Here is a 25566-nt window from a genome sequence, read left to right on the forward strand (position 1 = left end):
TTATTTTAGGATACTTCTTTGTGTTGTAGGCCTCAGTTGTCTCTCAGAACATTGTCAGAAAAAATGATAAGTAGATTTGGTTTGTCTCTTCAGTTAAACATTGGCAGACTGAGTTGCCACGTCTGTTTGGAATGATGTTAACTCAGTGCCTGTCAGCACCTCTTAATAAAAATATGTCCCTGAATCGGTCCCTTGTATCTATACTTCTGTAACTCTACACTGCCCTCTAGTGGCAGATTGGAGGAGAAGCATCTAATCGTTGGCCTCCCAGCCATCATCAGAGAACGCATCAGCCTGACGTGTTTTAAAGTGTTTTCTGAAGTCTTCGTCTAAGTGTTCCAGGTCATCCTCCCGCAGCAAGCCCTGGAAACAAAACACAAGCGGTCATACATGTGTTTGATCTGAAGCTGCGTAAAATTATTTGTGACTCGTGTACCGCCTCACACCTTAGGCAAGTATCCAAGGAGTTGTGTCGCATGACGCTTCAGAAGCCTCTGCCTCTCTTCTTCAACGATCTGTCTCCGCAATGCCTCTTTCTGCTCCTCAATCGCTCTCTCTTTAGCCTCCAGCTCCTGGAAGAGCAATCAAAATATCACAAAGCACATCATTAAAAGTATACATTAAGATAAAAAAAATGATCAAAGAGAGTAATTTGCACCATGTCGGCCTCCTGCTGTCGTCTTCTGTCCTCTATTAGTTTCTCCACCTCACGTTTGTGTTCAAGCTGCTTCATGCGTCGTTTCTGGGCGTTCATCTGCTCTATACGGTCGTCCTCTGCGAACTTGGCCATCATCATCTTCCTGAAGGCCTCCTCTTCCTCTTTCTCAGCCTGCCTCCGCATCTCTTTGAAAGCCAGCTGCTCCTGGAAGGTCTGTTGCATCATCAGCCTCTGTCTGATTTTCTTCTCCATCTCCTCCTGTTACACAAAAGAGTAAGAGCGAGTGTCACACAGAGAATCAGACAAGCATTCACACCATACAGTCAATTCAAAATCGCAACATAACACACTCTTTTTCCTGTGGAAGGAAGCTGGGCAGAGTAAAGCTCCTTACGATTTCTCTCTGCCTGTTAGCCTCTTCTTGCTCTTCCAAATAAAGCTCCTGACGAACGCGCTCCATCTCTTCACGCTGCTGCTGCTCCTCCTCAATCTTCACGCAGAGCTGCAGAGGACAGAGACGTTAGTTACAGATGCACTCCGGCGTCGTCACCAAAGAGTTAAGAAGCCGAGAGTCTTCACCAATTTATGAAGATGCTCCTTCGCCTCTTCTCTCTCTTTGAGCTTGGCTATCCTGTCCTTCTCCATGTGCTGCTGCTGCATGGCAAACTCCATGATGCGCCGGTTCTCGGCCTCCATCCTTTCTCGCTCCATGCGCCTCCACTTGGCCTGCTGTCTCTTGAACTCTTCGATATGCTGCTGAGTGGCTCGGACTTTCTCCAGTTTCAGCTGCCGCTCCCTTTCAGGAAAACATTTCAAAAAGTCACTCATCCTGTGCTACCTCTGCATCCCGTTTAGAAGGAAGCTGTTGTCTGAGACACTTGCTATTGTTTTTTGCAGGTATTTTTTTAACTAACCATGAAGAGATTATGAATTAGTAGCGACTCACGTCTGATCCTCCTCGTAAATCTTCCTGACGATCTCGTCCACCATGAGCTTCTCTTTGAGGAATTCCTCATACGCTTCCTGTCTCCTGCGCTCCCTCTCCATGAGCTGCTGCTCCAGCTCTTTCTGATACTGCACCATCTCCTCCTGGCGCTTCTGCTGCAGCTTCTGCTGCTCAACGGCTACCCGCTCCCGGTCGCTCCTCATCTTGCGAGCGTAGTCTGCCTCTTCCCGCTAAAAGACACATCATATTTATACAACCTACAGACTTCAGAGCAGCCTTTGTATTCTTTGTACTTACCCAAAAGTAGTAGTTTTGGGTGGGGAGAGTTTTGGGTGTTTTCTGTTAAAATTTCCACACTTCAAGAGTATTTGTTATATTCAAAGAAAGTCTGCCCTCAGGACTCACCATTGTCTCAAACCTCATGGCCTCCTGCTCAGCAATCTGTGCGGCTCTGTCCTTGTTCAGGTACGCAGACTTCAGCTTCAACTCCAGCTCTCGAAGCTCCGTGCTGAAAAATACACAGAGAAAATATTTAACAGGCAGAAAGTGACAAATGTCAAATGTGTTTGTTTACTGACCCAGAGCCTCCAGTAAGTCAGGGTAACGAGGTCAGTGTGTGTGTGTGTACCTGTTCTCTTTGATATACTGCCTCATTTTCTCCTCTTTCTGCTTATCGTGGTTGATGCGGGCCAGCTCCCTGGCCATTCTCTCTTCCTGTTCAAGCTGCTTTTCCCGGTTAACTCGATCCTCCTCTGCCTGCGAATCACATTTATTTATCACATTTAAAGCTCAGATAAGAGAAAAGTGTCAGAGGGATATTTTTTCAAAGTTTGGATCTAAAATCTGTAGTCAGTTATTGATTATGAAACAAAATAACTCCTGGCCACAAACATGTGCTGCTGTCTCTCTGTGATCTTTTGTTCTTTTTTTGTTCTTAGGGGGTAAATATCATATAATTTTAACTCAAGGATAAGACAAAGTGCCGCCTGATGCTCTAGGGGCTTGAGTCTGTGCCCAATAGGCACTGTTCCTGTCAGCACTGTCAGTATTGGCTTTTTAAGGATTAACTATACTAAAAACAAACTCAAAGAACAAGTTCTTCTAGTAATCAAGCAGAAATCTGGGAACAACCTTTGAATTTTCCAGTATGGCGAAGTATCAAGTCACAAGGCATTAAAATTAACATTTTTAGTTGAATTAACATTTTGGATCCATGGACAGTAAACTCCTCACATCTTAATCCGATCAAGACTTGGTCAATACTTTAAAAAGCATGTCTTATTTTGGACTGTAAAGAGTTTAGCTGCAAAGATACTGGTCTGATGTAAAATCAGAAATGGAAAATATATTAGATCTGAAATTGGAGACAAATTCCAATAGGTGAGGCTGAGATGGTCTGGACAGGTGCAGCGGAGGGACATTGGATATACTGGACAAAGGATGTTGAAGATGGAGCTGCTAAGAAGGAGGAAAAGAGGAAGATCTTAGGGGGAATTCATGGCTATAATTAAGGACGGAGGGTTGGTGCTATGGTGAGATAGGAGTTGATCCACTGTGGTGATGGGAACAGTGAAAGAAGAAGATTATATATGTAAATGGAGATGGTCTCAAAATCTCTTATTCTATGCCTTTATACTAGATGTATTCCATTACTTTATTTATGCTGCAAGGAAAAACAACTACTGCTTTATTTAGTTTCATTTGGATACTTTACATGCATTTTAATTAATTCCAGAAGAATTTTATTTAGTTTTTCATTTGAAGTATTTGCTATTATGCTGAAAGGATTTTTCTGATTAAAAATTTCACCAGATTTCAGAATGGATCCATCTCTCACCTGTAAAAGTGAAAACCAATATATTCAGAAAAATAAAACCGAATAGAGCGTGCTTAAATGTCAATTGTCACCCCCGAAACAGACACACAAACCTTGAGCAGTGCGCTCTCTATCTGCTTCTCCTTGAGCTCCTGCTGCACCTGTCGCAGGTACCTCCTCCTCTCGAAGCCCTCCTCCTCCCTCAGGCTGGCCTGGACCTGCCGCTCTCTGTCCACCCGCTGGGCCTCCTGCTGCCGGTGCTGCTCCTGGACCCGCCGCTGAGCCATTAACCTCTGCTGGTGGCTGTACATCCTGTTACCACTCTGTGTCCACAACAATAACACGGGAGGAGAAAACACGTGACCAGAAACCGGCGTTATGTTAACTTTGAGGTCGTGAACTAGCAGCCAAGCTAACGTTAAATTCGCTTCTAGGATTTACCATGTTTGAGGTTCTTCTCCTGGATTCCCGCTTTCTCAACTCAAGCCTTTAACTTTCTTTAACGCAGAAAACTTCGAATGTACTGAAGCGAATGTTAATCCTCGGTGTTTCTGAGCGGGTCAGTAGCTGCCGCAGGTTACCTCGGTCAGTTGTTTAGCGTTTTGTTGTCCTGGGAACGCTTGGTCTTCCTAAACTGGGCCAATGAGTGAGCGTTGGCAGTGACGTCAGGCCCGGGAAACTCAAACCGGTTTCAGGATGGAGGATTGTTTCTAGGATACACGCCATGAATAACTGACGCACTTCTGAAGGCAGGTGAATGTTTATCACAGTGTTAACAATGTGTCTAATAAATTGTCAGAAGAAAATAACAATAGATTCCACGTTAATATTTGATATAGGAATACTTTTGCTATCAGTTTAGAGTTTTAGTTTTCAGTTGTTTTCAGCTGAGGTTAGCTTTAGGAGATGCATTGCTTTTTCCATTTTAGCTTCTAATATTTTTATTTAGTTTCATTAATTTTTGATTAGGTCTCGGAACTCTGTGAACGGTAGTACCAACAACAACTAGTAGCGAGGTCTCATTACCACAGGGGGCTGCTGCTGCAAGCACTAGCTGTAGAGAAGTGAGGAAGAGATGAGAACCATAAATGCCAGGGCCAATTTTTTGTCTCAGTCCAGCCCTGCTCATAGTAACAAGTCTGACCAAAGTGACTACAAATGTTTTTTCCAAGTATGGCTTTTTAGTTTTCCTCCTAAAGAAATCTCACCACTAGCTTCAAGATCAAAATATTTCCTTGATTAAAAGAGGTGTATGTGGCCAACAAACAAATCACACTCAAACTGGCTTGTATTAAAGATTTATTTACATAACAAAGAAGAGGAACACTTGGATCTAAGCCAAGAATGTTGATCAGAGGAAAATGTGTTCTAAGGGGAACCATAGTTTTATAGGAATGTATTAAAAACAGGTTGGATGGGGGTACATTTATAGCGCCTTAATAGACATAGATGCATTTACAAACTTGCTGTACTGTACAAGTGAAAGATCTTTTTTTTGTTTTTGTTTTTTAAACAAACCTGACATTTCAAGCCAAGTAAAACAAACACACAGTATTGTAAAAAATACAACTCTGTTAACACAGTGAAATCTACCTAATCTTTCACTCAATGCTAAAATATTCAGGTTATGTTCACCTTTAAAACGCAAACCTTTCAGAGCTGAGATCACTTTCCATGTGGGGAGGGAACCCCCCCCCCCAAAAAAAAACATGCCACGTATTTTCCTAATGGTTTAAATCAGATGTCTTAGTGTTGATAAACTTACTTAAAACCAGCAGGTGATCAAGGTAAATATGTGCTACATCACTTTAACATTTTTACACTTGCTGCACAGCAACCTGACTCTATATAAAGGGAGCAGCTTTGAGGTTCATTACAAATAAAAAATGAAAGGAAATAAAAAGCACATACACAATAGTAGCAACCACACATTAAAAACCCAAAACACTTTGACTGCCTCTCACTTCCTTGATCCTCTTCCTCCTATCCTAATTAATACAAAACACCAGGAAAACCTATGGATGGGCCCAAGCTGCTTAAACATTCAGTAATTACAATATTTTTGCAGGCAAATTTTTAGGAGGACTACATGCAGAATTTAGGTATAAGTAATTTGAGCATTCTGTGCCGGGAAGTGGGATTTCTTTTTAAGGAAATCTGGTGGTCTTGACAAATTTATGTCAACATTTTTTGACAATCACTGCCCTCTTTAGGCCGGCAGGGCGCCAGACACTTTGTGTGTTGGGAGGATCTTACAAAAGAATCAAAAATATTTTGTGGGAATACTCCTGATCAACTTTGCAGGGTAAATAAAACTTTACTGGATCTACTTTTTTTTTTTTTTTATTCACAAATATAAAGACGTTTTACATCTAGTACACTGGTGAGGTGTTTTCTGAATAACGGGAAGTCATTGTTTAGTTAGTCTGTACAGGTTTAATCTGACTGAGGCTGCTGGTCCACAGTCGCACTCTCTGCCGCAGACACAGAGTCGGGACGCTGATCTTCCTCATCTCTGCTCTCTGAGATCTCGTCACAGAGGTCAGGTGTGCTGGAAGACGGTAAAGCGGGCAGCACCGACGTCTTTGAGTCATCTTCAGAGGAAGCCTGGATAACACTTGTTCCTGTGGAAATCTCCTTCTGATCTCCTGCTGGTAACGGCGACTCTAATTCTGGTTTGTCAACAGTGCCGATGGCTGCACCTCCAGATGAGACACATTCAGCTTGTTTTGGGTCCGTTTCCTTTGGTTTTTGAGCAGGTGAGGCTGTCAAGACGTACACTTGGACTTTGGCTGGCTGCCCCACGATGAGCTGCCTGTGTGAAGGGAAGAAGACGGCATTATAACGACGTACTTCAGATTGACGTTCAGCTAACATGCATTTTCTACCAACAATTTAAAAAAATATGAACCTACTCATGAACAGTTATATATTAGGGGTGCAACGATACACAAAATTCACGGTTCGGTTCGATACAAAAAAAAAAAAAAGTTCATGCCTTTTTAATTTGTCATTTATTAAAATTATAAATATATATTTTAACTCAAAAGTACAGTTTTTAAATTTAATGTTGCTGAAACAACAAAATAATAATAAAAATCTATCTGATCAAGAAATCACTCATCTTTGGCAAAGAGAGTTTATTACAGAGAAATGGCTCTTTCCAAAATAAAAGCTATACTATACGCTTCTTCTGGGGTTTATTCTCAGCAGCGTATTAAACATATCAGGTCCCCATAAGGAGAATCATGTGCTAACGGCTGTCTAAATGACTCGGGTAAAGTTTGTAGCATGCGTGCTTGTTGTTTTTGTCTGCTTCCACTTGTCTTTGCACTAAGATGATGTTGGCGTAAATGTGCAGTCATATTCGTTGTGTTCCCACTAGTGCTGTCAGCGTTAATGTCGTTAAAATGACATTAACGCCATAACGCGGCAAATCTCCCTTAACAAGTTACCGCAGATCGCCCCATGCGCAAGGCTGGACAGCGTCAACAAGCTAACTGCGCTAACGCACTAGTTCCCACCAATTGAGCATTGCGTGCATAGCTGGACTGGCCATCGGGCTGGCGATTTTTTGTTTTTATGGGCCAATCGATTTTTTTTTTTTTTGGAAGGGTATAAATAATGAAAGGTGTTGGATCGGCCAATTGGTCATGATCGACTCTGGGCTGGACCAATTACAGCCGAGGAGGTCGGATGCACCCTCCCCCTTGTTTAGCAATCTTATAGACGAACTAAAGAAAATGGAGAACAAAAAAAGGAAAGGAGGTGCAGAAAAAAATTAGGGCCAAAAAGAAACAAGCCCTTCAGGCAGACGCTGCCAAATGTGTAAAAATAACTGAATTGTTTGGCAGTAGCTATGGCATAGCTTCCACAGATTTAGCAACATCAGCAAGTGGTGGAGGCCAGCAGGTGGATAAGGGAAAGGGGAGGCAAGAGGAGGAGAGACCCGAGGCGGCCGCCGGTCATAGTGGCAGAGGAACTGAACTTCAGGTAAGAAGTCAGGTATTTTTTTGTCCCAGTCCAGCCCTGATTGCGTGGCACATCCGACACACTGTTTTACTTTTGTCCATGACTTTTGTCCATCAGGGTCATGCTTCACATGAAAACCAAGATAGTTCCAAACGCCAGATCTGAATGAGGGTGGGGGAGGTTCAATTTGCCATGTTGCAACGAACTTAGCTTCTGTCTTGCTAGCTTGCTCAGTAGTCGAACGCAGATCCACTGAGCGCTCAACACAGACAGCATCGTCAGAAGAAAAGTTGATAAAATAAATAAAAGATTTTGTATTGTTCGATACATACAGTGGGGCAAAAAAGTATTTAGTCAGCCACCGATTGTGCAAGTTCCCCCACCTAAAATGATGACAGAGGTCAGTAATTTGCACCAGAGGTACACTTCAACTGTGAGAGACAGAATGTGAAAAAAAAATCCATGAATCCACATGGTAGGATTTGTAAAGAATTTATTCGTAAATCAGGGTGGAAAATAAGTATTTGGTCAATAACAAAAATACAACTCAATACTTTGTAACATAACCTTTGTTGGCAATAACAGAGGTCAAACGTTTACTATAGGTCTTTACCAGGTTTGCACACACAGTAGCTGGTATTTTGGTCCATTCCTCCATGCAGATCTTCTCGAGAGCAGTGATGTTTTGGGGCTGTCGCCGAGCAACACGGACTTTCAACTCCCGCCACAGATTTTCTATGGGGTTGAGGTCTGGAGACTGGCTAGGCCACTCCAGGACTTTCAAATGCTTCTTACGGAGCCACTCCTTTGTTGCCCGGGCGGTGTGTTTTGGATCATTGTCATGTTGGAAGACCCAGCCTCGTTTCATCTTCAAAGTTCTCACTGATGGAAGGAGGTTTTGGCTCAAAATCTCACGATACATGGCCCCATTCATTCTGTCCTTAACACGGATCAGTCGTCCTGTCCCCTTGGCAGAAAAACAGCCCCATAGCATGATGTTTCCACCCCCATGCTTCACAGTAGGTATGGTGTTCTTGGGATGCAACTCAGTATTCTTCTTCCTCCAAACACGAGTTGAGTTTATACCAAAAAGTTCTACTTTGGTTTCATCTGACCACATGACATTCTCCCAATCCTCTGCTGTATCATCCATGTGCTCTCTGGCAAACTTCAGACGGGCCTGGACATACACTGGCTTCAGCAGCGGAACACGTCTGGCACTGCGGGATTTGATTCCCTGCCGTTGTAGTGTGTTACTGATGGTGACCTTTGTTACTTTGGTCCCAGCTCTCTGCAGGTCATTCACCAGGTCCCCCCGTGTGGTTCTGGGATCTTTGCTCACCGTTCTCATGATCATTTTGACCCCACGGGATGAGATCTTGCGTGGAGCCCCAGATCGAGGGAGATTATCAGTGGTCTTGTATGTCTTCCATTTTCTGATGATTGCTCCCACAGTTGATTTTTTTCACACCCAGCTGCTTGCCTATTGTAGATTCACTCTTCCCAGTCTGGTGCAGGTCTACAATACTTTTCCTGGTGTCCTTCGAAAGCTCTTTGGTCTTGGCCATGGCGGAGTTTGGAGTCTGACTGTTTGAGGCTGTGGACAGGTGTCTTTTATACAGATGATGAGTTCAAACAGGTGCCATTCATACAGGTAACGAGTGGGGGACAGAAAAGCTTCTTACAGAAGACGTTACAGGTCTGTGAGAGCCAGAGATTTTCCTTGTTTGAGGTGACCAAATACTTATTTTCCACCCTAATTTACGAATAAATTCTTTACAAATCCTACCATGTGAATTCATGGATTTTTTTTTTCACATTCTGTCTCTCACAGTTGAAGTGTACCTCTGGTGCAAATTACTGACCTCTGTCATCATTTTAGGTGGGGGAACTTGCACAATCGGTGGCTGACTAAATACTTTTTTGCCCCACTGTATGTGTACCGAACCGAAAGCACTGTATTGAACGGTTCAATGTCGATACGAGTATTGTTGCACCCCTATTATCTATAGATATGACACACTTATTAATAATAAATTTGCCTCTTAATGTTTTACTAAGTCATCTTAAAGGGGCACTCCTACGTCCACATGTTTATTAGTCACAAATCACAAGACGGAGCATGTTGGTTCGGTTTTAGGCCTTAATTTGCTACACTGTCCTCATCAGTGACCTGGCCTACTGTAAGACCTCAGTAACGCCTGTCGGTCCCATGAAACAGCCGCTCTGGACTGAGCTGTAAATAAAGCTGCAATGTTTGCAGCTTTGTGCATTAGTGGAAGAAGTGTAAATTGCAGGATTTTATTTTATTTTTTTAAATTGCTGCATCCACCAAGTTTTTTCAGGTTTGGGGAAAAAAAGACTAATGCTGTGAAAAGAGTCAGAGTCATGTATACAGTCCTCACAAACAGTAGTTTTTGGTTTTAATGAGTATCATGTGTCAAGTTTTGATTATTTGAAAATTACTTACACACACTTCCAAATAAGTAATTTATAAATTTTAAACTTCACATATTTTATCTATCTCACAAAAATCAAAAAAATCCAATGCATTTGTATCGTATATCTTTCTGCTAATTCCATCCTCAAAGATGCACCTGCAAACATTCACTATAGAGAGCGTGGATTGTGTGTGTAGACTCCATTTCACACACAATGTAACTTCAGAAGCAAAAGACAGTAAATACAAAATGTATCAAATTAAGGTCCAGTGTAAATATTAAAATGTTAACTATAAAATTTAGCAGTCAAAAGACCTATTTTGAGGAAGTACTTGATGACAGGAAGAAACGTCTGAATGAACCAAACTCAACCATCTGATGCAACTAGTTGAGAGGGATATTACATAAGCTGCAATGTAACCAGTTATAACACTGTAAGGTTACTGAAGGTTATTGTCTCAAATAAAATGACCACATGCAGGCCAAATACTGCAGACACAATAAAAAATGCTGATGGTGGCCAGTGGTATCCCTCTGCCTCCTAGCAGATTATCGCATCGTATTTGCAAGAGTTTCAGAAAATTTGACCTCTGACCCTAACTATGAGTTTAAAGAGATTCAAAGTTGTCTGAGAGTTTTAGTAACTACACCTGTGGTATCAATTTGAAGATCCTACATCACTTTGTTCTGACAGGGCTCTAGACTAACTTTTTGACATGGGCGCACCGGTACGCCTAACTTTAAAAATTTAGGCGTACCGGCACAAAAGTTAGGCGCACTCAAATTTTTCAACCGCATCGCTTAACACCGCAGTTTTACATGTGCACTTTCTTTGGGGGGGGAAGTCCATACAGACAATATTAATTTCTAAATTATTAACTAACAAACTTGTGCTTAAAGTGCTTTGTCAATATTGTAGAAAATGTTAAAAACTTAATCATCATCTTGGCCTCCTCTGACGACCTGTTTGCTGCTGTCTGCTGCTGAAAGGCCGTGGGGAGAGGGGACACTTGGGCAGTGCATTTACTGCAGCATATAATGTGCTTTTTCAGCATTCAAATATTGATGGCACCGTGTCAGAGCACTGGCTATGAATTTCAGACAGATCAGGCCTTAACTTAACAAAAAAGTTATCAATAGTTCTTTTCATCTTTTCTTATTACCCACAGCTACAGTACATCCACTTCTCTCAGGCCTAGGCTGCTCACTAGGGCTGAGTATCATCACTGATTTCTATAATCCATTCAATTCCGGTTCTCAAAGTCCTGATTTGATTCAATTTAGCCTCAGACAGTCAGAAATATTATAATTCTGATCATTTATCAGTACTGATACACATGAGACTTCATCAGAATTGTGAAAATCACAGCAGATGCCTTTGTGTGAAAGTAACTGAGAATAAAACACAGGAAAACATGAAGGAGATTTTCCTGGTCTGGCTTTTTATAGCAGATAACCTTAAAAATATTCTGCAATTTTGCATAATTTTAAGAAATTTAAATTTCTTCAGTATTGAACAGCAGAAATTAGGCTTTCTTGTCCGAGGTCATTTAAGTGAAAAAAGAAAAAGCGCTGTAAACAACGCTAGACTGGTGGGTAATAAGCGAATGAATAATGCAGAAAACAGATTTGAGACGGGAAACTGTTCCTGAAGTACAGAGAGAGAGAGAGCTGTGCAGGAAGTGTGATTTTTTTATCGTGGTGGAAGCAAAACAGCAAAAGTCAGAGGGAATTCATGACGACATTGATCAAATGTGAAGCGCAGTTTGCTGCTTCTTTTGCTGCAGGCTTGGTGAATTTTGGTTGGAGAGAGGCAAAACCTGCAGCTCAGAATCAGCGCAAAAAGACGTAAACACAGCGCGGACCCGAAGAATCGCTAAGCTCCGACAGCGTGTCCGTGTTCAGGCCGTCAGGTGAGAAAGCCGAGAAAGACGAAGCTGATTCTGATGTGTTGGGTCCGCTCCGTGTTTAGGTCTTTGTGTGGAATCCGTTAATGAATTGATATCGCTTTATTCAAGCTACTCACCTCTCTCTTCCACCTGCACTTTCAACTGGACCACGGCCAATCAGAGAGGTCCCGCCCCTGACTATCTCTGATTGGTTTAGTCCACGATAGGGGCATAATGTGTGTCTGTTGTTGACCACACGGAGAGTTACAGAGATTTTTTTTTTGTTACCGGAACAGTTGGTCGCACCTGTGCGACCAAATATTTATTTTTAGTCGCACCACTGAAAAATTTGGTCGCATTTGCGACCAAATTGGTCGCACTCTAGAGCCCTGTCTGAAGTTATCACATTCACAAATCTGGATGAATTGATGTCGTTTATGACGGTAAAAAGTTCTAACAAACCTCTTTTTCCCCTAACCTCTTTGATAACATCTACACAGACACATATTCAGCCCTGAATTATTCTCCACAGCAAGTCAGTTACTATTGTCCACGATTCATGTAATTGTGAGGTTATTTCAGTTTTGTATAAAGTATAACAGGACTGAATAACAGAATATAAGAGATTCTACCTTTGCAGACGCTGGAGTTAATCGAGGTGTATGATATACAGATATCTCAATCTCTGTTATGTCTCTATTTTGACTATATTTTAATCTGTTAAAGTCTGTTGCAAGTTGTTCAACTTCATGAAAGCAAACTATAAATTGAAAAGAGTGCCCCTTTAAGTATTTAGTGCATTTTCTTTAGGTCTTCAGTGTGTTTCAGAGATTCACTACAAATCACAACATGTAAATGTTGGGAGCGGTTTCTACTCACACACGATCTTTGGCTTTCATATCTGCTGGGTTAAAAACAAGAAACAACTTTTTCAAGCAACGTGTGAAACTAAACACTGGCCATGACTCCAGCGGTAGTGAAAGACAAACACAAACCTTTCTCAGCTATGACTTTGCATACGTGATTCGGCCGATCGTTTAAATGTTTGGTCATCAGGTCGCCACGTGATGCATCGACGAGAAGGTCACAGTTGAGACAAACCAACGTGAACCTGAAAACAGAAGAAGAAATTTTATTACTATTTTAACTCAGATTTACTGCCAAGTGAAAGTATAACTTGAGAAGTACTCTTACTTTGAGGCCAATGAATTTTTCTTGTGATCCATTTTCAAAAATCTGTTCTTGGTGATGGTGCTGTGAAATCTGATTTTTTTTTTTTTTTAAAAAAGAAAGAAAGTTTTGTCATAAAAAAAGTCAGCAGATGCTAAAAGTCACTCAAATATCAATGGAAATCAGGGTCTTGCTGACCTTATCATATGATTCCCGATAGAAACTTTGCAACTTGTGCGATATTTGCATGCGCCGCAACTGGAAACCATTGGGAAATGAGAGAAAAAGTCGTCCACGTGTGCGTTGCATTCGATGCATGTGTAAATCCCTCCGCTAGCACTGAAAGCACAAAATGTAACACTTTAAGATACTGTTAATGATGATTTGAATTTCTCATTAGTATGATGCATTGTCTGCTGAGAGGTCTGTAGCTTTCTAATTGTACAGTCCGACTTGTACCACTACATCATCTTATGTCTGATCTGCTTAAAAGCCCAAATAATGTGACTGAAGCCAGCAAATCGCTGTTGATTACTGAGCCTAATTAGCCAAATATCACACACACACACATTAATTTTTTTTAAAGACAGAAATCCTGCTATACTCCATGTTATTTTTACTCAGCCTAATGAAGAGTGTCCAGAAAATTAATTGGAAATACAGTCATTTATTTTGTGTACTGTGGGGCTTTAATAACCTCCATTAATTTGCTCCCACCCTGCCTTGGATACCCAAGAGGTGGGGCTCCATGTTAGTGGTTGTGGTGCAATTTTAACCACATGCAAAAGACCCATTGTGTCATTAAGATAAATGATCTGCACTTTAGTGAAGACTGCAGTGTAAACATTTAATTTATTTAAAGACTACAGTCATTTTAAAGGGTCTTGATATTTAACTTCTTAATAAATTTGCATCAGCTCAAATTGTATTAAGGGCTCAACGTTTGCGACTTCACAATAGTTTAAAAGAGTCCAAATGTATTTATTTACACCACCTACAGTGGAACGCAACAAGAGACAACTACAACTAGAGCGATTGATGCAATGATGCAATGATGCCATGAAAATGTCAAAAACTGATTGGTTGGAAAAAGCTGTCTTTAACAAGAAAACGAATAGCAGTCCACAAGCAGAGGAGGAACAACAGCCAACATTAGCAGATGTTTTTTGTTTTTTTTTACACATCTGACACCGCCCCCTGGTGACAACACACAGCTACAACAGGTAGACATGGGTCACATTAAATCCTGAAATAAGAAAGTCTGTGATGGCTTTGTCTGTGAAAAGTTTTATAATAAGGACTGCTGAGATATTGATCAGGCTGTTGGCTGTGCGAAGCAGCGTAGCTGAAGCTGAAATGAGCCAAGAGTCCAGAGTGTGAACTAATCCAAGCAAATAAAGAGCGAAATCCAGAGGACCTGAATAGCTCGAGTTTCAGATATGAAGAAATGGCTGAACCTTCGTGGCAGTTCTAATGTTATCATACCAAGTGAAGTTTTGAAAAAGAACACTCTGAAATCTAAATTGATCTTCACTGATGTTTACATGCTGCACATCTTTAGAGTCTGCTCCTGAGTGCTGTGTGAAAAAGTTGCCAACCTGAGATTCCTGAGTGCCAGGTTGTGCTTGGACTGAGGGTTTTGCTTCTTGCTCTGAGGCATCTTTGCCTTTCCTGTTTCTGAGGTGGTTGGTTTAGACTTAGATACAGTAACATGAGGTTTTATTGGATGATTCACACTCAGACTTTCTGTACTGACGACAAAACCAGGTTGCTTAGGGGACACCGGCAGTGCAGGTGACTTTCCTGTGAGGGAAGCTCTAATGGTCACCTGCAGTGAGAACACAACACTGGATCAAATTTATATTTCTTTAACATTTAACATAATAGCACAGATCTTATTATGACTGCCTCAGACCTTTGTACCAGGAGGAAGGCCCTCCAGGGCTTTAGGCTTCCTAAAAGTCTTGTGGACATGAGTCCTGTGCTCCACTTTCTCCTTGTAGGTGAGAAAATTCAGTCTACATTTTCCACAGCGATGGATCTTTTTTTTCTGAAATGGGGGGGGGGCAGAAACACAAAAAAATGTGATTAATAAGTGGTTCTATGGGAGGCTAATAGCTGATATGTTTCATTTGGATTCGCTGAAAGAGTCTAACAAGTACGAAACAGACTAATTTCACTTCTATTAATAGAGTGGCAATTAATTTTTTTTGGTTCTAATTCAACCAAATTTATTGCTTTGTAGGGCAAGAGAAGCAGGTTTTATTGTGGAAGCTTTTATGTATTACACTTGTGTGCTCGGCAGACACCTAAATCAATTCAAACTTGGAGGTAATGGCAGGAACCAAAAACAACTCCAAGCCTGTAAATGTTTAAAATTTCCTGGAGAAAATCTGAATTCACTAAACTGTATTTTGCACTGCGGCAGTTAAAACTGACATCTGTTTCTGAAAGGCGCTCAAACCGAGGGTGAACTTAGCTTCATACCTGATGTTTCATGTAGTGCTGCATGTATATATGACTAGTTCTAAGAACTTTGAGACAGAAGGGACACAGCAGGTCTTTTGTGTTTTCGTGGACGCTCCTGAAATGTGTCTCCAAATCAGAGAAGAAGGAAGACCTGTAATTGCAAACCTGTGGAAGCAGTAAAACCACAAATTCAGTACTGGCCACCGATTCTCTGCACACATTAAAAGAAACTGTAACCCTAAGACGAATGCAGACCTGGCACACATAAGGCATTTCCCCAGGTTTGTGGTTTCCCTTCATGTGCTCCAGAAGCACCTGCTCTGATTCAAACGCCAGCTCACATATCTTGCAATTGGCTAAAAGGGAAAAAAATAGAATAAAATCAGATATGGAAAATAAATTTCTAACCAAAAAGCCAGAATGAGCTTCATGAATCATCGTGTTATACTTGAGGATTCAATTGGGCTGTGAGCACTCTCAATGTGGCACTGCAGCTGGAACGGGGTCATGTACTGTCGGTAGCAGTGGTGGCAGGTTGTGTGGCTTTCCCAGCTCTCGCTGTTCTGCTTTTCCAGCTCCAAGTGGTGTTTCATATGGTTCATGAACCTGCAGCGAAGAATGGAAACACACAGAGCACGGAAATGTCAACCAACTCGTTAGCATGTGGCAGCCTTTGAACAATTAGCCAGCTTTTAACTGTTATCAAGAACAGACTGCTGACGTTTATTTGAACTGACGATTCAGGCCTCAGTAAAGACCTAGAGACCACTCAGAACAGGTTGCTAAGAAAAATCGGTGTTCCCAACTGGTTCGCAAATAGTTGGTCACAAAGATGTATTCTTAGTGATTGCTTTGGTTGCTAGCATCGCTTGCCCATAAAAGATGCTAGCTTGTCTGCAAACACTAATTATTTGCAGAGTGGAACTGAACCTGTGAAAAGCATGAAGCAGGCTAGAAAGAGCAATCGCCTTCATCGAAAAAGTTTTGAAACCTTTTGGTTTTAGCGTCGAGGCACAACTGTGCTCATAAGGCAAACGGCCGTTTCTGGTTTTCATCGTGTTTTCATCTTTGTTACAGATCAGTGAGTAGTTGCTGAGTGTTTGCAGACATGACTTTTGCGACTTTTGTTAATCTGCTCATTACCAAAGAAATCACAATGAGGCTTTCAGTGTAGCATCATATCATTACAACTGATATCCCCTAGCAACAGCCAGCAACCACTCATCATCCAGTTGTTACCAAGTTACTGGAGGTTGCCAACTGGTCTCTAGCCCTGTGTGATTGAAACCTTAGAAAGTATGAAATGGATGCATTTACCCGTATTTATTCATTCTAGCCCAGACCACCTGCTGCTGGAATGCAAAATTAATCTTAATAATTGCTTTTCATACTTTAAATTATATGAAAACATTAGTCAAACTTTTTTCCCCCCCATTCATGTCTTATTATATTTGTTGCACCTGTAATATTGAATCCTGAATCCTAAGAAACAAAAGGTGGAGTGAGTAAACTAAGAGTAACATTTTTTTTAATTAATTTAAAAAAAGTTCATTTCAGGTTATAAACGAAAGGAAGAGTTTCTATAATTGTTCACAAATATACTTTATATGATGAACAGGTGTTCTGACTTTACAGTTCAGTTTTTGCTCATTATTAACCCTGTTTTAAATGTATTTAAATTGGTTAAATTTAACCCATAACAAAAATATATTTTCAAGATATTAGTGTTGGTACTACTGATTGAAAATTTTGGCAGGCCACTTATATATTTGTTGAATAGTTAAAGATCAGCTTAAACCTGTTGAGATCAGCTACAGTGCATGCTAACTGAACTTACTCCACATCTGTATACTGCTGGTTGTCTAAGCCCTACATTTTCAAAGCTGCTACATTAAAGAATTAATTTATAAGCCAGAAACTATTAGGTGAGCTATTACTTTACATTTAAGTGTATTTTCCACACAGCCCTTCCATTCATTCATCATAACAATGTTTGCGTTTGGTCAGTACAAACAGCTCAAGGTTGAATAAATAAATACACAAGTGCGGACTTGAACAAATTTGATCACGATTTATCTTTAAAGAGAAAATAGGTGCACTAAAACAGCATCAACTTTAGCTTTGTGGGGGAAAAATTAAATATTCATGGCCTGTGTACATGCACCGGATCCAGGTCCCAAAGGTTTTTAAGATGAATGAAGCGCTCTGCTCGCGCTTCACTTTCTAAGCATGTATAATGGCTGCTATAATATCAGCAATTACACAAAGATTTTTGTTTTGCTTAATGATACAGTGCCCCACGGCTGCATTGAGCACCTCCTCAGCTACCTGCCACTGCTGCCCTGACGAGGCATGGCCCATTTTTCAGCCTGCACATTCTGCTACCTCAGCTCCCCTAATAGAAATTTTTATGTGGCTGATCTCTGACCTCCGCTGTGAGAGTGTGGTTGCAGTACAAATGTGTTTTCCCATTAAAAGCAGCTTACAGAAGCTTTTTTGCCCCACTGTTCTGAAGCAAAGTTATTTAATCAAAGGAGCACTTCTTACGCCACCTAAACTAGCAGTCATTTTTCATCTCTACGCCCATGAGGGAAAATGGTCAGATACTGTCATCCATCTGAGACAAAAGCTGCAGTTAGGGCAGAGGCAGATAACCTCCCTCCCCATCCTCTCTTTTGTTTTATTGGCACTGGACACAAAGTCCTTGAAAACTCAGTTTGGTTTTTGAACATTATGTGTGTAGACAAAACAAGCCAAACACTACAGCACTGTCTATAAACACCATAAATATTCACTAATACTTTATTCAAATCCATGTTAGAGTTGGAAAAGGCAGATGGTTTTGCCTTTACTCCCCTTCATGAAGGGAATGTTGATTTCAAAATATAATTCCCACAAATTAACAATACCATTGGAGTTTAGATCAGTATCCGTATGCCTTCCTATTACTGAGCAAAACAGAATACTAAAGTTGAATAATTACTACTAGACCAACCTGCCTATTTATTACTGTAATACAATCAGATGTTCCCCAGCAGAAAGCGATTAGCCTGGTTATGAGGTGAGCAGCCACCTGTAAGCCGAGCTGCTCAGACTTCCTTAAAGCAGGAAGCCCAATTACTACTATAAAACAATAACACGACGACCCAATCTAATGGATATTTGGAGCAAATATATGCTGGTTAATTTCTATTTAGTGACAAGGAAACACACATAAAAACAAACCAATATTTGTAAATGTATAGTACATTATATCCTCCTGAGACCCAGCCTATTCATTTTTTCCTCTATTTTGGACATTTGTTTTCTTTCTATATCTTATGACTTGTTTGAGCTACCCTTACTAGGTGCCGATGTGCTCACAGAGGACATGCTGGCCCTTCCAATGATATCTCATATGTTTGGGTGGCTTCTTTAAGCTCCAAAGAGGCAGGAAATCATAAAATCAATTTCCTCAGTTCTCAGGAGGATATTATGCATATTAATATAGTGGCATATGTACCAATCAAGGAGTAAGGTCTGATTTAGACTTTTGGGGAATCTTTGTAGAGCTTTTCATGTAACTTGCGCAAGTGGCCGAAGTCATTGCTGACATTTATGGATGTGCACCATTCATTATGCTTTAATTACTGTGTATTTGCGTCCTGTTGTTTTACATGTGGTGCCAGCCAATAGGAACCAATAAAATAATGTAAATAATTCAAACTTACAAAGGCAAAATGCTGAAATCAGCAAGAAGTCTGCACTCTTTGTGGGAAAAATGACAATTCATAAAGAAAAATTACGGCTATCTACTTAAGAATGAAAGCAAATTTTCCTACCTGATATTATTCTTGAGAACTTTTAAGCAGCTCTGGCACTTAAAGGTGGTGTTGGTCTTCTGTGCCTCCTTCTTTTGCACGTCTCCCTCAAAGTTACCGTAATAGAAATCTGCGACCAGCATGATGCGCTTGTTTGAGTTCGTGTTCAGGGCCGCTGGAGCTGTGCTTCCTCCGTTGGCACGGCAGTTCTGACATAAACGGATTAAACATATTAATGTTTCATGGAAACCAACACACGAATGATTGTTTGCTAAAACTGACGGGCTTTTAAAAACATTATTTTATATAATTATTTCATATAATCCCATTTGACAATAACATATTCTTACCAGAGTTTTACTCACCATCATGTGATATTTTAGAGCTTCCTCTGTGAGAATTTCTTCTTGACAATTGGGACACTTTCTCTTTACCATGCCATTTTCCACTCTGATGACTACTTTTTGTGGTGCTACAGAAAAGGAACTGAAGGTTAAACTTAATAAAATACAGCAGGAACTTGGATTAGAATCTTTTTGAGTTTAAAAAAAAAAAAATGTCAATAAAACTTACACAAGTCAGGCTTTGATTTTTTTGCTACGTTGTCCATTTCCTGTGGTGCCAGTCCTCGTTTCAGTAAGCTCTGATCTGTACCGAAATGTAAAACAATTGACAATTGAGATAATTGAGCTGCCTGAGGCTAAAAACACAGTTGTTTTTTTTTGTCACAGTTCCACATTTTTATCCCTAGACTCTACAATAAACATACACTAGAGGTATACACAGCAAGAGGTTGTGAAGAGGTATATTGTTTTCTTTACTTTTTCATCTTTGTGGTCTTGCTACTTAATTTCACTGTGCAAGCAACTGTATACTGACAATAAAAGTTATATGTTCTAAGTTCTACAAGAGTAGCTTCACATGATTCATAGATCAAAATAATCCAACAATTCCTGCGCTTTCTGAACCAATACATTTTAATCTCCTCCCCCCTTAAAGTTGACTTTTTTCTATTTCACTGCTCTTCATTAAGGTGTGAGCTAGAGCTTTTGACTAATAAAGACTATTTGCACAAATACGGACCTCATTATCTGAAACTTTGGCTGTGTTTAATATGAGGAACCACCACTACAAAACATGTACACGTGGCAGAAAAAAAAAAAAAAAAAATCAGGAAAAGCAAAATAGCTAACTTTTAGAGCGTTACCTCTGCTATTGGTGTCCTTTGCAGACATAGAAAAGGTCTGAAGAGGTTGTGAGGTGGATCTGTTTGGTTGAAGCTGACTAGGCTGTGTTGAGTATACAGCAGGACTCTGGACATTTGACAGTGTCACAACATTGTTGCTAATTTGTTGCACCTGTGGCCTGTGGACAGCGCCAGGTATGACTGTGGCTGGAGAGACCTGCTGAAAAATCTGCTGCTGACCAGCTGTAAGCAACAGGATACGCACTTGGCATTGCAAGACTCAAACTAAAGAAAATAAACAAACAAAATATAGTGCAATGAAGATTTACTCACAAAAGGATTACTATATTAAACTGAGATTTACCTGGAATGATTGTAATTGATGGTCTTGGGGGATACACGGCCCCAAAAGAGGCAATAAAGTCACTGCTATTTGTTAACTGTGGAGAAGTGACAATAAAGCCCTGAAAAAACAAACAAAAATCACCCTTATCAGCTTCTGTTCCTTCTGCCTGCTCTTATTATTTAGTTTTTTGGTATTTAGAAACACTTAAATGCAAAAATACCTGATTATTGACAATAACAGGCTGTGGAGTTACTGTTGTCAGACTGGTTGGTACAATACTCTTTGTTTTCCCAGGTATATTCAATGGCAGCACTATTGGTGAGGGGACCACAGCAGGCTGAGGAGGGGGGCACTTTACTTCTTGTTTCGCTGCACTTTTCCTTTGAGGAGTCGGAGGGTTAGAAGGCTTTCCATCCTTCTGGTTATTCGCTGTGAGAACATTAAGGGGGGCAAAAATAGGCAATTCAACAACAACAACCAGAAACAAAGTCAAAGCATTGAAAACTTAGAATTTTAGCAGGCAATATGTGCAACTTGCTGGACAACAAGTAAAAACCCTAGAAAAACAACTTCTGTAATGAGCTGCAATTGACTAAAAATAGCGAGTTACAGAAAATTAAATGTACACTATTTCTCCTCTGGATGCTGGGACAATATAGGGACATTTATACGTCCGAACTGTGTTTGGTACAACTTGCAGTTTGTGGGTTTCTCTGCCTACAGTTTATAATGCACTATCCAATCAGTTCCGCAGTATGTGGGTGAATCTGAGCAGAGAGTACACAGTTCAACAATTTATCCTGCTACTTCAATCTGCAGTAACATCATCAACAAACCCCATCGACTCAGTTCTACTGGCAGTCATACGTGGCAGCCATAACATTACCACCATCATGTTTGACAGATGATGTGATATGCTTCAGATCACGAGTCAAAGAACTGCATCTATTCGTGACAGCTTTTTTTCCCATTGTAGGCTTTGTCAATGACACATTTACTTCCTCATAACTTCACTAGATGGTGTACAGGGTGGCGTACTGAGGCAAAAATTTACAGACATTGTCACCGTCTCCTTCCAGAAAACACGACCCAATTATTTAAAAAAAACTATGAATCTTGTATGCCTGATGGCATAAATGAGTACTATAGAGTAAACTAAAACAATCTAGCAGGACAAACAGCTCTACATGTCAGAGACAATATTTGATCTGGTGCCAGAAATTTCTTTGAAAGGACTTTTATCCTGTCTCCAAATGGTTAAAAGTGGACATTTAGTTATCCTATATTTACAAGTGCATATTAAGAACTGGGCGATACTGTGCGGATGTTCCCGAATATTTAACAAACTAATCTGGATCTGGGCACAGGGAAGCTCTCCAGGTAAATTTCAGCTTTGGTGGAGGAATCCAGTCTGTTTTTGTATTATCATACATTCATTGGTGCCATTAAAGTTTAAACAATAAAATAAGACGTTTTTATATTTCTAAAAATGTGGTGTAACATACAGAGCACTCCAACAAAGATGGGCTCATCGTCATCATCTTCTATCAAGTGAACTTCAGGAACTTGTTTCTGCCACGGCTCCAGCTCCTCCTCTACACACTCCATAAAAAGTTCGGACATTGTGGACCTACAACAGAAAAACATTAAAGTTACTGCTTCAGCAAACAACACACGTATCTCCCATCAGCCACTTTGAGATGAAATAAGAAACACAGATATCACTGATGGTGGCCCACTTAGGTACAGATCCTTGGATGATCTAATTATTGAAAGAAAAACAAAAAACAAAAATGGTGTTCCCAAAGTATTTCATGATAAACTGTCGAAACAGGCATTTGATCTTTACCTGTGATTACTTTTTCTGATTATGCCTATTAAAAAAGTAACGATAAGAATCGCTGCAGCAAATGCATGGAAAACGGGTTACTGGGAAAAATTCGATTCAGGTGTGCAATCTGAGCATCCGGTGCCTGAGTCTGCACCAAAAAAAACTGCAAAATCTGCATTTGGCATACAGCTGGTCAGCACTCGGTTCTACAAGAATAAACAAGCTGAGCATAAAATAAATGACCCCTGATGAGGGCTTTACTAGCTGGAGTGGGGCTGCTTTTAGTAGAACTGATAATCGATTACTCAACATGTTAAGTAGCTAGATTTCTTAAACTTAATAAGAAGAGACTTTGTGTATTCAAACGGATTTCCTTGAATTTAGATTAGAAATTGATTATAAACTGGTGGTATACTCAGATGCTACCATTTGACATGGCATCTTGGGGTTATGCCACAGCGTTTTAAGGGTGATGCCACGACCTATCCCGGCTTTTTGAGACGGTGCCATTACATACCTCGTCCAAACACCTGAGCTGCCACAGCTGTGTGGTTGTGGGTGTGTGTTTTTTTTAATAATGTCTTTACTGTGGCTTTTTTGAAATACTGGAATGTCACAATGTATAGTGGTTGTCTGGAAATGTTTTTAGGTTGGCCATGGTTTGGAATGAGTCAGAAAAGTCAGAATTCTGAGATTAAAGTCAGAATTCTGACTTTTTTCACCGAATTCAGGAAAAGAAGAAAAAGAAGAAGAAAAAAAAAAAAAAAAGACGTGCCCACTTTTTCCCCCCTCAGTGGCCCTAATCCTCTTTCGTAAGGACCTGATCAACAAACTAGCTCAATACTTCAATTTAACACCAATCAAACAAAAAGCTAAGAAAACACCCAAATCACGAATCAAAGAAAATAACATAGTTCAGACAAATGACTTCATCTGGTTTGGTTTTAAACAATTCTGACTTATCCTCTCCAAATGCCTTGGCAGTGTGCGGCACCACCCCAAAATGCCACGGAATCATCTCCATATGCTACAGCATCACCCCAAACGCCGCAACAGATTGAGGTATTAGTCTAAGCAGCCATGGCATCACCCCTAAATGACATGGTAAGCCTCCACCATGAGTGCCACAGTTAGAGGCTGATGCCACAATTTGATCCAGCCCTCAAATTGCATGGCATTTCATTGCATCTGAGGGTGCCACAATAAGGGGCCGATGCCATAATTTGAACCAGCCACTGGCGCATAAACACAGGTACCTAAATATTATACAGTATGTGATTAGTCATTTGACACCGGACGTGAAGAAAAGCAAACTTTGTAGCTTATCCATCCACCGCCGCTTATTTCTACAATAAATCTCCAGAAGTATTAAAATATGCAGATAAACTGTTAACTTAGTGACTTAGTTAGTCTGATACAAGACTGGTTAAATTATACAGCTTTTTTTTCCTTTTTTTTTTTAACATGGAAACAATACCTGCAGCAAACAGGGGTGAGTCTAAAGGGGGGTATGGGGTGCACGAGACCATACTTATTCCAAGGCTTTCATAACATTTTTCAGACTAAAAGTGAAATAATATAAAATATTTTATTCATTAAATTGCATTAATGTTTAAAAATAAAAGCTTTCTTCACAAGCCAATTAAAATGTAAAAGGGCCATTAAACTCTGAGCCACTGACCTGAGGGTTGTTAGGTCAGACACAGAATTATTATTAATATGAATTAACATCTGCAACATCATGTCTTTTTTCAGCTGCATTAAAACTTGCCTCCGATTAATTTTAGAAAGCCTTCTAAGAAGACAGAGTAAAGGTAAGACGTGAATTTTTTTTTTTTATCTTTTTGATATTTATTATTTCTCATTAATAATACAAAAGTATTTCTTATTCGATTACTTGATTAATTGATGGAATAATCGATATACTACTCCATTCTGAAAGTAATCAATAGCTGCAGCCCTAATAGCATCACTTTCACTTCATGGCGCACAATGTTTGGCCAGTTTGTTTAGATTTTTATTTATTTATTTTTGCTTTGAATACATGACTTTAAAAAAACAACAAAAAAAAAACAAATTTTAAACATGCTTCAGGTTATTTTCAATCTGGAAAAATCTCATTAGTGGGTACCATTACCGTTTTTTTACCCTACAGTACAAACCCCTGATTATTTACAGTGATTATTGGTGAACAGGATTTAAACTGGGTCTCAGTGCTTTGGTTTTTTGTGTTGTGGAGACCCTAAAAGGAGCTTTTATAAACTGAAGGTTTTACAAAGCTGTGTAATTGACGTTAAGGCGGTGACAACACTGCCTGCTGGTGTAGCTGTGCTCAGTTTCTATTGTATAATAGTCATACTAATGCCTCGCGTTTTAATGCATTACTTATTTGGGCCTGAACGCTTTTATAGCGACAAACAACTAACTGAAATTGCATGCACAAATGCACAAAGGTCTTTAATTTTAAGCGAGCTCACCTCAGTGCACATTTCATAAACACATGAAAACAGGTAGAGTAAATGAAGACATTATTGTGTGCTACATTCAACAACAGAACAGCTAACGTCATGTTAGCCTAGCTCCCTCATAGCGAGCAGCGCTGTTTGACGTTAATGTCTCTTTTCACTAGCGGCAGAGCTAATGCTAAGGTCCAGTTTTCTAGTGCTGCTCCTGCTCTTCGGCCGCTGCAGTCTGCCACAATATTAGAGCATTAAATGCAAAATCAGATTTTAGAGCTGCGGCACAGTGTACTGTCAGATCATTGTATCATTATTTTGCAAGAGTAACCGGTCATCGAGCAAAGCCTCATAACATTAGCCAGAATCGGTTAGCATGCACACATTTTCTGGGACAAAGCCTGCACCGGTAGGACGTGTGCTTAAACACAACTCTTTCACTGCCAGCTCGCAGTTTAGGGGAAAAGCTGTGTCTACATACCAGTTTCGGCACAGTCCTTGAGCTGAGGACGGCGGATTTCAGAAAGAGCGGGTGCACATCACACACACCAAGGGATGTATCGCTGCCCAAAGGCGGCGGAAAAGC

The 25566-nt window shown here is 40.3% G+C and overlaps 2 protein-coding genes across 2 annotated transcripts; both read right to left on the reverse strand.

Moving 5' to 3' along the window:
- Nucleotides 1–252: 252 nt before the first annotated feature.
- mns1 (meiosis-specific nuclear structural 1) lies at nucleotides 253–3731 on the reverse strand. The gene is made up of 9 exons (XM_085354697.1): nucleotides 3534–3731; nucleotides 2233–2360; nucleotides 2010–2112; nucleotides 1605–1834; nucleotides 1238–1454; nucleotides 1053–1160; nucleotides 659–916; nucleotides 447–572; nucleotides 253–363 (listed from the first exon to the last, which is right to left on the reverse strand). Exons 1-9 carry the CDS (start codon nucleotides 3729–3731, stop codon nucleotides 253–255), a joined length of 1479 nt encoding a protein of 492 aa, XP_085210823.1.
- A 1250-nt stretch (nucleotides 3732–4981) lies between these two features.
- Nucleotides 4982–25566, reverse strand: LOC146639688 (zinc finger protein 280C-like). The gene is made up of 18 exons (XM_085354709.1): nucleotides 25462–25566; nucleotides 22199–22323; nucleotides 20914–21122; nucleotides 20712–20811; nucleotides 20369–20590; nucleotides 19735–19809; nucleotides 19527–19633; nucleotides 19183–19370; nucleotides 15810–15967; nucleotides 15617–15717; nucleotides 15380–15526; nucleotides 14808–14942; nucleotides 14491–14720; nucleotides 13091–13231; nucleotides 12917–12985; nucleotides 12718–12833; nucleotides 12602–12623; nucleotides 4982–6235 (listed from the first exon to the last, which is right to left on the reverse strand). Exons 2-18 carry the CDS (start codon nucleotides 22314–22316, stop codon nucleotides 5857–5859), a joined length of 2517 nt encoding a protein of 838 aa, XP_085210835.1. The 5' UTR covers nucleotides 22317–22323; nucleotides 25462–25566; the 3' UTR covers nucleotides 4982–5856.

Source organism: Diplotaxodon limnothrissa, linkage group LG1 (genome assembly GCF_057381915.1).
Source record: "Diplotaxodon limnothrissa isolate DT_005_m linkage group LG1, D_limnothrissa_male_GT1.1, whole genome shotgun sequence".
In the NCBI taxonomy this organism is placed as follows: domain Eukaryota; kingdom Metazoa; phylum Chordata; class Actinopteri; order Cichliformes; family Cichlidae; genus Diplotaxodon; species Diplotaxodon limnothrissa.

What these genes read in the sequence shown, in the direction of transcription:
- mns1 (XM_085354697.1), bottom strand. Translation starts at nt 3,731, where the DNA reads ATGTACAGCCACCAGCAGAGGTTAATGGCTCAGCGGCGGGTCCAGGAG. An exon ending in CCATGAGGTTTGAGACAATG is followed by an intron (nt 1,835 to 2,009) that starts GTGAGTCCTGAG and finishes TGTGTCTTTTAG; the next exon opens with CGGGAAGAGGCAGACTACGC. An exon ending in AGGAGCATCTTCATAAATTG is followed by an intron (nt 1,161 to 1,237) that starts GTGAAGACTCTC and finishes TGTCCTCTGCAG; the next exon opens with CTCTGCGTGAAGATTGAGGA.
- LOC146639688 (XM_085354709.1), bottom strand. Translation starts at nt 22,316, where the DNA reads ATGTCCGAACTTTTTATGGAGTGTGTAGAGGAGGAGCTGGAGCCGTGG. An exon ending in AAAAATTCATTGGCCTCAAA is followed by an intron (nt 12,834 to 12,916) that starts GTAAGAGTACTT and finishes TTCTGTTTTCAG; the next exon opens with GTTCACGTTGGTTTGTCTCA. An exon ending in ATGAAAGCCAAAGATCGTGT is followed by an intron (nt 6,236 to 12,601) that starts GTGAGTAGAAAC and finishes CCCTTCACACAG; the next exon opens with GCAGCTCATCGTGGGGCAGC.